This window comes from Falco punctatus, assembly GCF_963210335.1.
Source record: "Falco punctatus genome assembly, chromosome: 3".
NCBI lineage: Eukaryota > Metazoa > Chordata > Aves > Falconiformes > Falconidae > Falco > Falco punctatus.
The window spans coordinates 103,826,065-103,842,255 of NC_137582.1; the positions used below are offsets into that span (position 1 = coordinate 103,826,065).

Genomic DNA, 16,191 nt, shown 5'->3' on the forward strand with positions numbered 1-16,191 from the left:
GTCATGGCCTGTGACCGCCTTGCTGCCATCCGAAAAGCCCTGCACACTGGGACCCTCCTAGGTGGCAGAGCTTGTGTCCACACGGCAGCAGCTGCCTTGGGCCAGGGGGTTGCTCAGCCCAGCAGCACCAGGAAGTGTGGAATTGAAACCGGGAGCGAAGCCGCTAAGACAAAACCAGTACCCTATGAAGTTGGAATCCTGGCTCGGACTGGAGCCTAGAAGTCATAATTGCCTAAAACAGGGGTTGTTGCAAAGCCACATGCCCAGGAGCAGCATGTAGTACAACATCTAAGGGCTGTGAATCAAATAGCAATTGACCAACACCCGGTGCTGCCTAATCCTCCCGCTTTGTTAACAGCGACAGGTGATTCTAATGTCTGTTTTACAGCATTGGACTTGGAAGGCGCCTTCTTTGGCGTTCTGATTGTATGTCCTCGGCCGTGCGTAGCAGGTGCCACAACTGCCCTCTTCAGTGTTGGTCCAGAACCGCAATCCAACCCAGAGAGAGCAGGGACACGAAGCCTGCCAGAGGGCGTTGCTGTGGCTGACATAGCCAGCGAGGACTGTGCTGCGTGTGCCTTTCCCTGTGCTGCGTGCAGGAAGGTTGGCACTGCTGGGCTAGGCTTGGCTTCTTTGGCTTGCCCGTCACTGCTTGCCTGCCACGACCATCAAAAGAGTGTCTCTTCAAGAGCCAAGCACGCGCGTGCTGCCTCTAGTGGTTGCGTTCTCTGTTGTGTGTCTCTTTATTGGGAAGGAGCAGGTGGCAAAGGGCTGCCGAGAGCAGGGCGGCAGTGACCTTTGCAAAGAGGTAGCGATGCCACGCTTGGTTTTTCCTGTGAGCTGTTAGCAGGCAGAGCCGGGAGCCAGGCGCTGCTGCCTGCCACGGGGCCTGCCCACCCTCATCGCGCAAAGGGAGCATTCCGCGGGGCTCTGTGGGGGCTGTGCGATCCCAGCTCCTGCCTCCCGTCCTGCTTGGAACCCCTCCTGTTGACCCCCTCCCCGCAGAGGCCACCACGCCCAGCCCCGTGGCAACCAGCCACTCTGTGACATCACCCCCGGGGCCAAGGGCATCCGGGGCAACGTGAGCTCAGGGGGCGGTATGTTGGCGGCTGCACTGGCGGTGACAAGCCCTCCTCCTTGCAGCTGCCACGTGTCACTGGCAGGGATGGATTTGCTGCTCCTCCTCCTCGTCCTGCTGGCCATGTGCTGTCCTGCGTCCGGCACATGGGACAGCTGTGGGTAAGTGGCCCGAGGCTCTGGGAGGGAGCTTGGGCAAGCCCTTGTGGGCTTGGCTGGAGGGCAGCCAGTGTGGGAGGCTCATTTCCTTGCCAGCACGCAGGCTGTTGGCAGTACTCACCTACGGGGCTAAAGCAGAAAGAGGCAGGGTGTGGACACACGCGTGCCCCACAGGCTTCCCCAGCCCTGCTGGCCAGGCAGCGCCTTGTGGGGAGGGAAGACGGCTGACCGTGAGCCGTAGGGGCGCCAGCCATCCAGCAGGACACTAAGGAGTTTCTCTTTACAGAGGGACCTGCGGGCTCCGGCCCACGGCTTTTCCGTATGGCATGTCGCGCGTTGTGGGTGGCACAGATGCCCAGGCAGGGGCCTGGCCCTGGATCGTCAGCATCCAGAACCCCTGGCAAGCGGGCACGGGTCATACCTGCGGAGGCTCCCTCATCAGCGCACAGTGGGTCCTGACAGCAGCCCACTGCTTCATCGAGGCCAGGTAAGGCGTCGCCGGGAACGCGCATAGCCCCACAACACTAGCGCTTGCCCCGTGCGCAGCAGCACGGGCTACTCCCGCCCCGTTTCCTCGCAGGACGCCCAGGGCCTGGGTGCTCCTTGAGCCTGAGGCACGCGAGGCCAGTCCCACCCTCCCGAGCGCTGCTCTCCTCTCTCCCTCGGCAAGCGGAAGGCAGGGCAACTGCTGGGCTGCTGCAGCACGTGGCTGTGCTCCCTCTGAGTCCTCTCCCCATTTGCCTTCCAGCTACATCACCATGTGGCGCGTGGTGATCGGTGCCACCCGGCTGACTCAGCTGGGCCCTGAGGCCCAGGTGCGCAACATCAAGCGGCTGCTCCTTCACCAAGGCTACAGTAACATCACGCAGAGGAACGACATTGCCTTGCTGGAGCTGGACCAGCCTGTGCAGTGCAACGCCTACGTTCAGCTTGCCTGCGTGCCCGATGCCTCGCTGAGAGTCTCGCAGCTGAAAAACTGCTACATCAGCGGCTGGGGTGCCACGACTGAAAGATGTGAGTACAGCGGAAGTACTCGTGTGCCGAGCGCAAGCTTGGCACGCTCGGGGCCATTGCTTGGGCTTCCTGACAGCAGAGGCCAGAGCCCCAGTCAGGCTGCGGGGACGTATGCCTCTTGAGAGATGGGCCTGAGCCCTTTCCGCAGAGCAAGGCGGAAGGGAAATGCTGCTATAACGCCTCTCAGGATGCAAAGCCAAGCGCGGGCGAGGCAAGGGATTCTGCCAGGCAGGGGAGGAGAAGCGCCAGTGAGCTGCTGCTTGCTAATTCCTTCCTGTGCTCACAGCTGGACGATCAACGGATGTGCTGCAGGAGGCCCAGGTCCGCCTCATTGATGTCAACGTCTGTAACAGCAGCCGGTGGTACAGAGGGGCCATCCACACGCACAACGTCTGTGCTGGCTATCCGCAGGGCGGCATTGACACCTGCCAGGTAGGAGCGTGCTACGAGCCAAGCCCCGTAGCACAGGCAGCCCCGCCACACGCAACTACGCCAACATGGCCCGGCATGTGCTTGGCCTGGCCAGTGCCCCTCCCACTTCAGGTCCCCACCGCCGGGGGGGCTTATACCCCCTTCCCCATCGGCAGGCCCCTGCCCAGTGCCCCTCTTGTCCCAGAGGCATGGCGCTCTGCCCAGAAAGCCCTCCTAGTGTTCTTGGCAGACCATGGCTCCCCATCCCAAGCCTGCCACAGCTCTCTCCCACACACCCACCATCCCCGTGCAGTGAGGAGAGCCAGCCCCACCTTACAAGCCCACCACCCCTTCCCAGGCAAGGCTCGCTCGACACAGCCTCGCTCTGCAGGGAACACAGCTCCGGCAGGTGCCGTCAGAGAGAAGGAGCCAACCCCCGTGCTGACGGTGGCCACCCAACAACCCCTTTGTCCTCTCTCCTCCTCTGCAGGGGGACAGCGGTGGGCCTCTCGTCTGCCAAGACAGCAGTGCAGACTACTTCTGGCTTGTTGGTGTCACCAGCTGGGGGAGAGGCTGTGCCAGAGCCAGGCAGCCCGGAGTCTACACCTCCACTCAGCACTTCTACGACTGGATCCTGCTACAGATGGGCCTGCGCCCAGCAGTGAGGGCTACTCCAACAGCACGCGCTTGGAGTCATTTTGTCACCACCTCAAGCCCCGTTGCGAGGCCAAGGCCCACAGCAGCACAGTGGGGCGGCTCCTGCCCATTTCCAGTCCAGAAGCTGCTGGACTTCTTTAGCCGGCTGCAGGAGCTCCTGCAGTACCTAAGGGGAAAAACGGTGTGAGCAGCAGGACAAACGGCACGCAGGGCAGGCTGCAGTGTGCCACCACCGTTTCCTTTGGGGCAATGCCTGCCGATGCAAAGGCCACCTCAGCGTCAAAGGGCTGCTCTGCCCTGCGCCCGTGCCTCGGGAGGCACACACCTGATGAGGCTGACCACATGCTTGAAATAAAATGTTTCGGTGCTCACAGCAAACCAGGCTTCAGCTCAAGTCAGTCTCCTGTGCGAGGCAAGGACTTCCACGCCCGGCACCTGCCAAGCGAGGCAGGCTGCAGGCAGACAAGGCGGGCACAAAGGGAAAGAGTCCCTGCAAAGGGCTGAAAGTGGGCCTGCTCAGGGAGGAGGGGGAGGCTGCACTGGAGGAAGGGAACACAGGTCACCACGGGCTGGAGGGCTTGGGGAAAGGAGCTGGAAACACAGAACGTCTTTGGCCAGCTCCTGGTGGGATCCCCCTGCGCTTGTGGATGAGCCACAAGTGACCCTGAAACTGGACTCTCATGACCCAGGACAGACGCGTCTAGAAAGACCCAAGGGTTGCGCTGAGGATTTGGGGAAGGAGCTTGCCTTCGAGCCCCACATATGCCACAGACTTCATTTCCATCCTGTGTCGCGGTTTAACCCCGGCCGGCAACCAAACGCTACCGGCAACCAAACGCCACGCAGCCATTTGCGCACTCCCCCCCACCCGGTGGGGTGGGGAGGAGAACCAGAAAGCAATGTAAAGCTGGAGGGTTGAGATAAGAACAATGTAATAATTTAGACAGAAGAAAGAGTGAAGAACAACAGTAACAATACCAAGAAGAAGAATAACAACAACAACAACAATAACGATTAGGATGGAAAGGTGGGGGAAAAGGGTAAAATCAAAAGGAAGGGAGAAGGAAAAAAAGGAAATGATGCACAGTACAACTGCTCACCACCCGCTGACCGATGCCCAGCCAGTCCCTGAGCAAGATTCCCCCCGCCAGCTAACCCTCCAAGTTTCTATACCAAGCATGACGTCCCACGGGACGGAATACCTCTGTGGCTGCTTCACGTCAGCTGACCTGGCTGTGTCCCTTCCCAGTCTCTTGTGCCCCTCCAGCACTCTGGCTGGCAAGGCCCAAGAAACCAAAAAGGCCTTGACTTAGCAGAAACGCCAGGCAGCAACAACCGAAAACATCAGTGCAGCTACCAACATTGTTCTCACATCATAGCCAAAACATAGCACTTCACTAGCTACGAAGAAGAACGTTAACTCCATCCCAGCTGAAACCAGGACACGGGGCCATCTCCTACTCGGCATGTGCTGCACAGGTCTTTGTAGCCTTCTTGATCGGTGCTGACGTGCGGAATCAAACTCTACAACTCAAGGAGGGTTATCAAGCAGGCATGTTTATCGGGGCTCCGGCTGCAAGGGGGATCGCTCCTCCTCACTTGCACACCCAGGGCTTAAGTAAGCAGATCCCTATTACACAGAAGCATACGTATTCATTAGATTCCCAAGAAAAGGCGGGGTTGTTACCATTCGGTCCAGGAACTCAGTATCATAAGCCTCCTCACTCTGGCGCGGGTGCGTTGACACCTGCTGGTCCTGGGCTGGGCTCTCTGGGAGGAAGGCTCGCACCCTTCCTCAGGATGTACTTTTCCCTTTGGCGCGCAGTGCTGAGGAGTCCACGCCAGCAAGCGCAGAGCCAGGTTGTACTGGTTCTCTTCCCGGCTCGTACATCTTGCAGACAACATAGTTCTTGCTTACAACGTAGCTAGTCGATCGGTATCGACACGTGCAGACCGTAGTGTCCTTGTTAGTCAGTCCGTTAAGCACAAGTGCCGAAGCACCAGTTGCAAGGTCTGCATATTTACCGAATGATTTTCAGCTTGAACTCTCTCCGTGCAGAGTCTTTACTTCTGAGCGTCATGGCCTGTGACCGCCTTGCTGCCATCCGAAAAGCCCTGCACACTGGGACCCTCCTAGGTGGCAGAGCTTGTGTCCACACGGCAGCAGCTGCCTTGGGCCAGGGGGTTGCTCAGCCCAGCAGCACCAGGAAGTGTGGAATTGAAACCGGGAGCGAAGCCGCTAAGACAAAACCAGTACCCTATGAAGTTGGAATCCTGGCTCGGACTGGAGCCTAGAAGTCATAATTGCCTAAAACAGGGGTTGTTGCAAAGCCACATGCCCAGGAGCAGCATGTAGTACAACATCTAAGGGCTGTGAATCAAATAGCGATTGACCAACACCCGGTGCTGCCTAATCCTCCCGCTTTGTTAACAGCGACAGGTGATTCTAATGTCTGTTTTACAGCATTGGACTTGGAAGGCGCCTTCTTTGGCGTTCTGATTGTATGTCCTCGGCCGTGCGTAGCAGGTGCCACAACTGCCCTCTTCAGTGTTGGTCCAGAACCGCAATCCAACCCAGAGAGAGCAGGGACACGAAGCCTGCCAGAGGGCGTTGCTGTGGCTGACATAGCCAGCGAGGACTGTGCTGCGTGTGCCTTTCCCTGTGCTGCGTGCAGGAAGGTTGGCACTGCTGGGCTAGGCTTGGCTTCTTTGGCTTGCCCGTCACTGCTTGCCTGCCACGACCATCAAAAGAGTGTCTCTTCAAGAGCCAAGCACGCGCGTGCTGCCTCTAGTGGTTGCGTTCTCTGTTGTGTGTCTCTTTATTGGGAAGGAGCAGGTGGCAAAGGGCTGCCGAGAGCAGGGCGGCAGTGACCTTCGCAAAGAGGTAGCGACGCCACGCTTGGTTTTTCCTGTGAGCTGTTAGCAGGCAGAGCCGGGAGCCAGGCGCTGCTGCCTGCCACGGGGCCTGCCCACCCTCATCGCGCAAAGGGAGCATTCCGCGGGGCTCTGTGGGGGCTGTGCGATCCCAGCTCCTGCCTCCCGTCCTGCTTGGAACCCCTCCTGTTGCCCCCCCTCCCCGCAGAGGCCACCACGCCCAGCCCCGTGGCAACCAGCCACTCTGTGACATCACCCCCGGGGCCAAGGGCATCCGGGGCAACGCGAGTTCAGGGGGCAGTATGTTGGCGGCTGCACTGGCGGTGACAAGCCCTCCTCCTTGCAGCTGCCACGTGTCACTGGCAGGGATGGATTTGCTGCTCCTCCTCCTCGTCCTGCTGGCCATGTGCTGTCCTGCGTCCGGCACATGGGACAGCTGTGGGTAAGTGGCCCGAGGCTCTGGGAGGGAGCTTGGGCAAGCCCTTGTGGGCTTGGCTGGAGGGCAGCCAGTGTGGGAGGCTCATTTCCTTGCCAGCACGCAGGCTGTTGGCAGTACTCACCTACGGGGCTAAAGCAGAAAGAGGCAGGGTGTGGACACACGCGTGCCCCACAGGCTTCCCCAGCCCTGCTGGCCAGGCAGCGCCTTGTGGGGAGGGAAGACGGCTGACCGTGAGCCGTAGGGGCGCCAGCCATCCAGCAGGACACTAAGGAGTTTCTCTTTACAGAGGGACCTGCGGGCTCCGGCCCACGGCTTTTCCGTATGGCATGTCGCGCGTTGTGGGTGGCACAGATGCCCAGGCAGGGGCCTGGCCCTGGATCGTCAGCATCCAGAACCCCTGGCAAGCGGGCACGGGTCATACCTGCGGAGGCTCCCTCATCAGCGCACAGTGGGTCCTGACAGCAGCCCACTGCTTCATCGAGGCCAGGTAAGGCGTCGCCGGGAACGCGCATAGCCCCACAACACTAGCGCTTGCCCCGTGCGCAGCAGCACGGGCTACTCCCGCCCCGTTTCCTCGCAGGACGCCCAGGGCCTGGGTGCTCCTTGAGCCTGAGGCACGCGAGGCCAGTCCCACCCTCCCGAGCGCTGCTCTCCTCTCTCCCTCGGCAAGCGGAAGGCAGGGCAACTGCTGGGCTGCTGCAGCACGTGGCTGTGCTCCCTCTGAGTCCTCTCCCCATTTGCCTTCCAGCTACATCACCATGTGGCGCGTGGTGATCGGTGCCACCCGGCTGACTCAGCTGGGCCCTGAGGCCCAGGTGCGCAACATCAAGCGGCTGCTCCTTCACCAAGGCTACAGTAACATCACGCAGAGGAACGACATTGCCTTGCTGGAGCTGGACCAGCCTGTGCAGTGCAACGCCTACGTTCAGCTTGCCTGCGTGCCCGATGCCTCGCTGAGAGTCTCGCAGCTGAAAAACTGCTACATCAGCGGCTGGGGTGCCACGACTGCAAGATGTGAGTACCGCGGAAGTACTCGTGTGCCGAGCGCAAGCTTGGCACGCTCGGGCCCATTGCTTGGGCTTCCTGACAGCAGAGGCCAGAGCCCCAGTCAGGCTGCGGGGACGTATGCCTCTTGAGAGATGGGCCTGAGCCCTTTCCGCAGAGCAAGGCGGAAGGGAAATGCCGCTATAACGCCTCTCAGGATGCAAAGCCAAGCGCGGGCGAGGCAAGGGATTCCGCCAGGCAGGGGAGGAGAAGCGCCAGTGAGCTGCTGCTTGCTAATTCCTTCCTGTGCTCACAGCTGGACGATCAACGGATGTGCTGCAGGAGGCCCAGGTCCGCCTCATTGATGTCAACGTCTGTAACAGCAGCCGGTGGTACAGAGGGGCCATCCACACGCACAACGTCTGTGCTGGCTATCCGCAGGGCGGCATTGACACCTGCCAGGTAGGAGCGTGCTACGAGCCAAGCCCCGTAGCACAGGCAGCCCCGCCACACGCAACTACGCCAACATGGCCCGGCATGTGCTTGGCCTGGCCAGTGCCCCTCCCACTTCAGGTCCCCACCGCCGGGGGGGCTTATACCCCCTTCCCCATCGGCAGGCCCCTGCCCAGTGCCCCTCTTGTCCCAGAGGCATGGCGCTCTGCCCAGAAAGCCCTCCTAGTGTTCTTGGCAGACCATGGCTCCCCATCCCAAGCCTGCCACAGCTCTCTCCCACACACCCACCATCCCCGTGCAGTGAGGAGAGCCAGCCCCACCTTACAAGCCCACCACCCCTTCCCAGGCAAGGCTCGCTCGACACAGCCTCGCTCTGCAGGGAACACAGCTCCGGCAGGTGCCGTCAGAGAGAAGGAGCCAACCCCCGTGCTGACGGTGGCCACCCAACAACCCCTTTGTCCTCTCTCCTCCTCTGCAGGGGGACAGCGGTGGGCCTCTCGTCTGCCAAGACAGCAGTGCAGACTACTTCTGGCTTGTTGGTGTCACCAGCTGGGGGAGAGGCTGTGCCAGAGCCAGGCAGCCCGGAGTCTACACCTCCACTCAGCACTTCTACGACTGGATCCTGCTACAGATGGGCCTGCACCCAGCAGTGAGGGCTACTCCAACAGCACGCGCTTGGAGTCATTTTGTCACCACCTCAAGCCCCGTTGCGAGGCCAAGGCCCACAGCAGCACAGTGGGGCGGCTCCTGCCCATTTCCAGTCCAGAAGCTGCTGGACTTCTTTAGCCGGCTGCAGGAGCTCCTGCAGTACCTAAGGGGAAAAACGGTGTGAGCAGCAGGACAAACGGCACGCAGGGCAGGCTGCAGTGTGCCACCACCGTTTCCTTTGGGGCAATGCCTGCCGATGCAAAGGCCACCTCAGCGTCAAAGGGCTGCTCTGCCCTGCGCCCGTGCCTCGGGAGGCACACACCTGATGAGGCTGACCACATGCTTGAAATAAAATGTTTCGGTGCTCACAGCAAACCAGGCTTCAGCTCAAGTCAGTCTCCTGTGCGAGGCAAGGACTTCCACGCCCGGCACCTGCCAAGCGAGGCAGGCTGCAGGCAGACAAGGCGGGCACAAAGGGAAAGAGTCCCTGCAAAGGGCTGAAAGTGGGCCTGCTCAGGGAGGAGGGGGAGGCTGCACTGGAGGAAGGGAACACAGGTCACCACGGGCTGGAGGGCTTGGGGAAAGGAGCTGGAAACACAGAACGTCTTTGGCCAGCTCCTGGTGGGATCCCGCTGCGCTTGTGGATGAGCCACAAGTGACCCTGAAACTGGACTCTCATGACCCAGGACAGACGCGTCTAGAAAGACCCAAGGGTTGCGCTGAGGATTTGGGGAAGGAGCTTGCCTTCGAGCCCCACATATGCCACAGACTTCATTTCCATCCTGTGTCGCGGTTTAACCCCGGCCGGCAACCAAACGCTACCGGCAACCAAACGCCACGCAGCCACTTGCGCACTCCCCCCCACCCGGAGGGGTGGGGAGGAGAACCAGAAAGCAATGTAAAGCTGGAGGGTTGAGATAAGAACAATGTAATAATTTAGACAGAAGAAAGAGTGAAGAACAACAGTAACAATACCAAGAAGAAGAATAACAACAACAACAACAATAACGATTAGGATGGAAAGGTGGGGGAAAAGGGTAAAATCAAAAGGAAGGGAGAAGGAAAAAAAGGAAATGATGCACAGTACAACTGCTCACCACCCGCTGACCGATGCCCAGCCAGTCCCTGAGCAAGATTCCCCCCGCCAGCTAACCCTCCAAGTTTCTATACCAAGCATGATGTCCCACGGGACGGAATACCTCTGTGGCTGCTTCACGTCAGCTGACCTGGCTGTGTCCCTTCCCAGTCTCTTGTGCCCCTCCAGCACTCTGGCTGGCAAGGCCCAAGAAACCAAAAAGGCCTTGACTTAGCAGAAACGCCAGGCAGCAACAACCGAAAACATCAGTGCAGCTACCAACATTGTTCTCACATCATAGCCAAAACACAGCACTTCACTAGCTACGAAGAAGAACGTTAACTCCATCCCAGCTGAAACCAGGACACGGGGCCATCTCCTACTCGGCATGTGCTGCACAGGTCTTTGTAGCCTTCTTGATCGGTGCTGACGTGCGGAATCAAACTCTACAACTCAAGGAGGGTTATCAAGCAGGCATGTTTATCGGGGCTCCGGCTGCAAGGGGGATCGCTCCTCCTCACTTGCACACCCAGGGCTTAAGTAAGCAGATCCCTATTACACAGAAGCATACGTATTCATTAGATTCCCAAGAAAAGGCGGGGTTATTACCATTCGGTCCAGGAACTCAGTATCATAAGCCTCCTCACTCTGGCGCGGGTGCGTTGACACCTGCTGGTCCTGGGCTGGGCTCTCTGGGAGGAAGGCTCGCACCCTTCCTCAGGATGTACTTTTCCCTTTGGCGCGCAGTGCTGAGGAGTCCACGCCAGCAAGCGCAGAGCCAGGTTGTACTGGTTCTCTTCCCGGCTCGTACATCTTGCAGACAACATAGTTCTTGCTTACAACGTAGCTAGTCGATCGGTATCGACACGTGCAGACCGTAGTGTCCTTGTTAGTCAGTCCGTTAAACACAAGTGCTGAAGCACCAGTTGCAAGGTCTGCATATTTACCGAATGATTTTCAGCTTGAACTCTCTCCGTGCAGAGTCTTTACTTCTGAGCGTCATGGCCTGTGACCGCCTTGCTGCCATCCGAAAAGCCCTGCACACTGGGACCCTCCTAGGTGGCAGAGCTTGTGTCCACACGGCAGCAGCTGCCTTGGGCCAGGGGGTTGCTCAGCCCAGCAGCACCAGGAAGTGTGGAATTGAAACCGGGAGCGAAGCCGCTAAGACAAAACCAGTACCCTATGAAGTTGGAATCCTGGCTCGGACTGGAGCCTAGAAGTCATAATTGCCTAAAACAGGGGTTGTTGCAAAGCCACATGCCCAGGAGCAGCATGTAGTACAACATCTAAGGGCTGTGAATCAAATAGCGATTGACCAACACCCGGTGCTGCCTAATCCTCCCGCTTTGTTAACAGCGACAGGTGATTCTAATGTCTGTTTTACAGCATTGGACTTGGAAGGCGCCTTCTTTGGCGTTCTGATTGTATGTCCTCGGCCGTGCGTAGCAGGTGCCACAACTGCCCTCTTCAGTGTTGGTCCAGAACCGCAATCCAACCCAGAGAGAGCAGGGACACGAAGCCTGCCAGAGGGCGTTGCTGTGGCTGACATAGCCAGCGAGGACTGTGCTGCGTGTGCCTTTCCCTGTGCTGCGTGCAGGAAGGTTGGCACTGCTGGGCTAGGCTTGGCTTCTTTGGCTTGCCCGTCACTGCTTGCCTGCCACGACCATCAAAAGAGTGTCTCTTCAAGAGCCAAGCACGCGCGTGCTGCCTCTAGTGGTTGCGTTCTCTGTTGTGTGTCTCTTTATTGGGAAGGAGCAGGTGGCAAAGGGCTGCCGAGAGCAGGGCGGCAGTGACCTTCGCAAAGAGATAGTGACGCCACGCTTGGTTTTTCCTGTGAGCTGTTAGCAGGCAGAGCCGGGAGCCAGGCGCTGCTGCCTGCCACGGGGCCTGCCCACCCTCATCGCGCAAAGGGAGCATTCCGCGGGGCTCTGTGGGGGCTGTGCGATCCCAGCTCCTGCCTCCCGTCCTGCTTGGAACCCCTCCTGTTGCCCCCCCTCCCCGCAGAGGCCACCACGCCCAGCCCCGTGGCAACCAGCCACTCTGTGACATCACCCCCGGGGCCAAGGGCATCCGGGGCAACGCGAGTTCAGGGGGCAGTATGTTGGCGGCTGCACTGGCGGTGACAAGCCCTCCTCCTTGCAGCTGCCACGTGTCACTGGCAGGGATGGATTTGCTGCTCCTCCTCCTCGTCCTGCTGGCCATGTGCTGTCCTGCGTCCGGCACATGGGACAGCTGTGGGTAAGTGGCCCGAGGCTCTGGGAGGGAGCTTGGGCAAGCCCTTGTGGGCTTGGCTGGAGGGCAGCCAGTGTGGGAGGCTCATTTCCTTGCCAGCACGCAGGCTGTTGGCAGTACTCACCTACGGGGCTAAAGCAGAAAGAGGCAGGGTGTGGACACACGCGTGCCCCACAGGCTTCCCCAGCCCTGCTGGCCAGGCAGCGCCTTGTGGGGAGGGAAGACGGCTGACCGTGAGCCGTAGGGGCGCCAGCCATCCAGCAGGACACTAAGGAGTTTCTCTTTACAGAGGGACCTGCGGGCTCCGGCCCACGGCTTTTCCGTATGGCATGTCGCGCGTTGTGGGTGGCACAGATGCCCAGGCAGGGGCCTGGCCCTGGATCGTCAGCATCCAGAACCCCTGGCAAGCGGGCACGGGTCATACCTGCGGAGGCTCCCTCATCAGCGCACAGTGGGTCCTGACAGCAGCCCACTGCTTCATCGAGGCCAGGTAAGGCGTCGCCGGGAACGCGCATAGCCCCACAACACTAGCGCTTGCCCCGTGCGCAGCAGCACGGGCTACTCCCGCCCCGTTTCCTCGCAGGACGCCCAGGGCCTGGGTGCTCCTTGAGCCTGAGGCACGCGAGGCCAGTCCCACCCTCCCGAGCGCTGCTCTCCTCTCTCCCTCGGCAAGCGGAAGGCAGGGCAACTGCTGGGCTGCTGCAGCACGTGGCTGTGCTCCCTCTGAGTCCTCTCCCCATTTGCCTTCCAGCTACATCACCATGTGGCGCGTGGTGATCGGTGCCACCCGGCTGACTCAGCTGGGCCCTGAGGCCCAGGTGCGCAACATCAAGCGGCTGCTCCTTCACCAAGGCTACAGTAACATCACGCAGAGGAACGACATTGCCTTGCTGGAGCTGGACCAGCCTGTGCAGTGCAACGCCTACGTTCAGCTTGCCTGCGTGCCCGATGCCTCGCTGAGAGTCTCGCAGCTGAAAAACTGCTACATCAGCGGCTGGGGTGCCACGACTGAAAGATGTGAGTACCGCGGAAGTACTCGTGTGCCGAGCGCAAGCTTGGCACGCTCGGGCCCATTGCTTGGGCTTCCTGACAGCAGAGGCCAGAGCCCCAGTCAGGCTGCGGGGACGTATGCCTCTTGAGAGATGGGCCTGAGCCCTTTCCGCAGAGCAAGGCGGAAGGGAAATGCCGCTATAACGCCTCTCAGGATGCAAAGCCAAGCGCGGGCGAGGCAAGGGATTCCGCCAGGCAGGGGAGGAGAAGCGCCAGTGAGCTGCTGCTTGCTAATTCCTTCCTGTGCTCACAGCTGGACGATCAACGGATGTGCTGCAGGAGGCCCAGGTCCGCCTCATTGATGTCAACGTCTGTAACAGCAGCCGGTGGTACAGAGGGGCCATCCACACGCACAACGTCTGTGCTGGCTATCCGCAGGGCGGCATTGACACCTGCCAGGTAGGAGCGTGCTACGAGCCAAGCCCCGTAGCACAGGCAGCCCCGCCACACGCAACTACGCCAACATGGCCCGGCATGTGCTTGGCCTGGCCAGTGCCCCTCCCACTTCAGGTCCCCACCGCCGGGGGGGCTTATACCCCCTTCCCCATCGGCAGGCCCCTGCCCAGTGCCCCTCTTGTCCCAGAGGCATGGCGCTCTGCCCAGAAAGCCCTCCTAGTGTTCTTGGCAGACCATGGCTCCCCATCCCAAGCCTGCCACAGCTCTCTCCCACACACCCACCATCCCCGTGCAGTGAGGAGAGCCAGCCCCACCTTACAAGCCCACCACCCCTTCCCAGGCAAGGCTCGCTCGACACAGCCTCGCTCTGCAGGGAACACAGCTCCGGCAGGTGCCGTCAGAGAGAAGGAGCCAACCCCCGTGCTGACGGTGGCCACCCAACAACCCCTTTGTCCTCTCTCCTCCTCTGCAGGGGGACAGCGGTGGGCCTCTCGTCTGCCAAGACAGCAGTGCAGACTACTTCTGGCTTGTTGGTGTCACCAGCTGGGGGAGAGGCTGTGCCAGAGCCAGGCAGCCCGGAGTCTACACCTCCACTCAGCACTTCTACGACTGGATCCTGCTACAGATGGGCCTGCGCCCAGCAGTGAGGGCTACTCCAACAGCACGCGCTTGGAGTCATTTTGTCACCACCTCAAGCCCCGTTGCAAGGCCAAGGCCCACAGCAGCACAGTGGGGCGGCTCCTGCCCATTTCCAGTCCAGAAGCTGCTGGACTTCTTTAGCCAGCTGCAGGAGCTCCTGCAGTACCTAAGGGGAAAAACGGTGTGAGCAGCAGGACAAACGGCACGCAGGGCAGGCTGCAGTGTGCCACCACCGTTTCCTTTGGGGCAATGCCTGCCGATGCAAAGGCCACCTCAGCGTCAAAGGGCTGCTCTGCCCTGCGCCCGTGCCTCGGGAGGCACACACCTGATGAGGCTGACCACATGCTTGAAATAAAATGTTTCGGTGCTCACAGCAAACCAGGCTTCAGCTCAAGTCAGTCTCCTGTGCGAGGCAAGGACTTCCACGCCCGGCACCTGCCAAGCGAGGCAGGCTGCAGGCAGACAAGGCGGGCACAAAGGGAAAGAGTCCCTGCAAAGGGCTGAAAGTGGGCCTGCTCAGGGAGGAGGGGGAGGCTGCACTGGAGGAAGGGAACACAGGTCACCACGGGCTGGAGGGCTTGGGGAAAGGAGCTGGAAACACAGAACGTCTTTGGCCAGCTCCTGGTGGGATCCCGCTGCGCTTGTGGATGAGCCACAAGTGACCCTGAAACTGGACTCTCATGACCCAGGACAGACGCGTCTAGAAAGACCCAAGGGTTGCGCTGAGGATTTGGGGAAGGAGCTTGCCTTCGAGCCCCACATATGCCACAGACTTCATTTCCATCCTGTGTCGCGGTTTAACCCCGGCCGGCAACCAAACGCTACCGGCAACCAAACGCCACGCAGCCACTTGCGCACTCCCCCCCACCCGGAGGGGTGGGGAGGAGAACCAGAAAGCAATGTAAAGCTGGAGGGTTGAGATAAGAACAATGTAATAATTTAGACAGAAGAAAGAGTGAAGAACAACAGTAACAATACCAAGAAGAAGAATAACAACAACAACAACAACAACAATAACGATTAGGATGGAAAGGTGGGGGAAAAGGGTAAAATCAAAAGGAAGGGAGAAGGAAAAAAAGGAAATGATGCACAGTACAACTGCTCACCACCCGCTGACCGATGCCCAGCCAGTCCCTGAGCAAGATTCCCCCCGCCAGCTAACCCTCCAAGTTTCTATACCAAGCATGACGTCCCACGGGACGGAATACCTCTGTGGCTGCTTCACGTCAGCTGACCTGGCTGTGTCCCTTCCCAGTCTCTTGTGCCCCTCCAGCACTCTGGCTGGCAAGGCCCAAGAAACCAAAAAGGCCTTGACTTAGCAGAAACGCCAGGCAGCAACAACCGAAAACATCAGTGCAGCTACCAACATTGTTCTCACATCATAGCCAAAACACAGCACTTCACTAGCTACGAAGAAGAACGTTAACTCCATCCCAGCTGAAACCAGGACACGGGGCCATCTCCTACTCGGCATGTGCTGCACAGGTCTTTGTAGCCTTCTTGATCGGTGCTGACGTGCGGAATCAAACTCTACAACTCAAGGAGGGTTATCAAGCAGGCATGTTTATCGGGGCTCCGGCTGCAAGGGGGATCGCTCCTCCTCACTTGCACACCCAGGGCTTAAGTAAGCAGATCCCTATTACACAGAAGCATACGTATTCATTAGATTCCCAAGAAAAGGCGGGGTTATTACCATTCGGTCCAGGAACTCAGTATCATAAGCCTCCTCACTCTGGCGCGGGTGCGTTGACACCTGCTGGTCCTGGGCTGGGCTCTCTGGGAGGAAGGCTCGCACCCTTCCTCAGGATGTACTTTTCCCTTTGGCGCGCAGTGCTGAGGAGTCCACGCCAGCAAGCGCAGAGCCAGGTTGTACTGGTTCTCTTCCCGGCTCGTACATCTTGCAGACAACATAGTTCTTGCTTACAACGTAGCTAGTCGATCGGTATCGACACGTGCAGACCGTAGTGTCCTTGTTAGTCAGTCCGTTAAACACAAGTGCTGAAGCACCAGTTGCAAGGTCTGCATATTTACCGAATGATTTTCAGCTTGAACTCTCTCCGTGCAGAGTCTTTACTTCTGAGCG

General features: G+C 59.5%; 3 protein-coding genes across 3 annotated transcripts; all 3 read left to right on the forward strand.

The window, feature by feature from the left end:
* Nucleotides 1–3: 3 nt before the first annotated feature.
* On the forward strand, nucleotides 4–5,392 carry LOC308061098 (acrosin-like; the record flags this gene model as incomplete). The annotated part of the gene is made up of 8 exons (XM_080380643.1): nucleotides 4–61; nucleotides 389–572; nucleotides 1,006–1,097; nucleotides 1,666–1,723; nucleotides 1,985–2,250; nucleotides 2,537–2,682; nucleotides 3,152–3,322; nucleotides 5,378–5,392. 8 exons carry the CDS (start codon nucleotides 4–6, stop codon nucleotides 5,390–5,392), a joined length of 990 nt encoding a protein of 329 aa, XP_080236769.1.
* A 5-nt stretch (nucleotides 5,393–5,397) lies between these two features.
* Nucleotides 5,398–10,787, forward strand: LOC308061099 (acrosin-like; the record flags this gene model as incomplete). The annotated part of the gene is made up of 8 exons (XM_080380644.1): nucleotides 5,398–5,455; nucleotides 5,783–5,966; nucleotides 6,401–6,634; nucleotides 6,918–7,118; nucleotides 7,380–7,645; nucleotides 7,932–8,077; nucleotides 8,547–8,717; nucleotides 10,773–10,787. The coding sequence occupies 8 exons, from the start codon at nucleotides 5,398–5,400 to the stop codon at nucleotides 10,785–10,787; spliced, it is 1,275 nt and encodes a 424-aa protein (XP_080236770.1).
* A 5-nt stretch (nucleotides 10,788–10,792) lies between these two features.
* LOC308061101 (acrosin-like) lies at nucleotides 10,793–16,188 on the forward strand (the record flags this gene model as incomplete). The annotated part of the gene is made up of 7 exons (XM_080380652.1): nucleotides 10,793–10,850; nucleotides 11,178–11,361; nucleotides 11,796–12,029; nucleotides 12,775–13,040; nucleotides 13,327–13,472; nucleotides 13,942–14,112; nucleotides 16,174–16,188. 7 exons carry the CDS (start codon nucleotides 10,793–10,795, stop codon nucleotides 16,186–16,188), a joined length of 1,074 nt encoding a protein of 357 aa, XP_080236778.1.
* Between the last annotated feature and the right edge of the window lie 3 nt (nucleotides 16,189–16,191).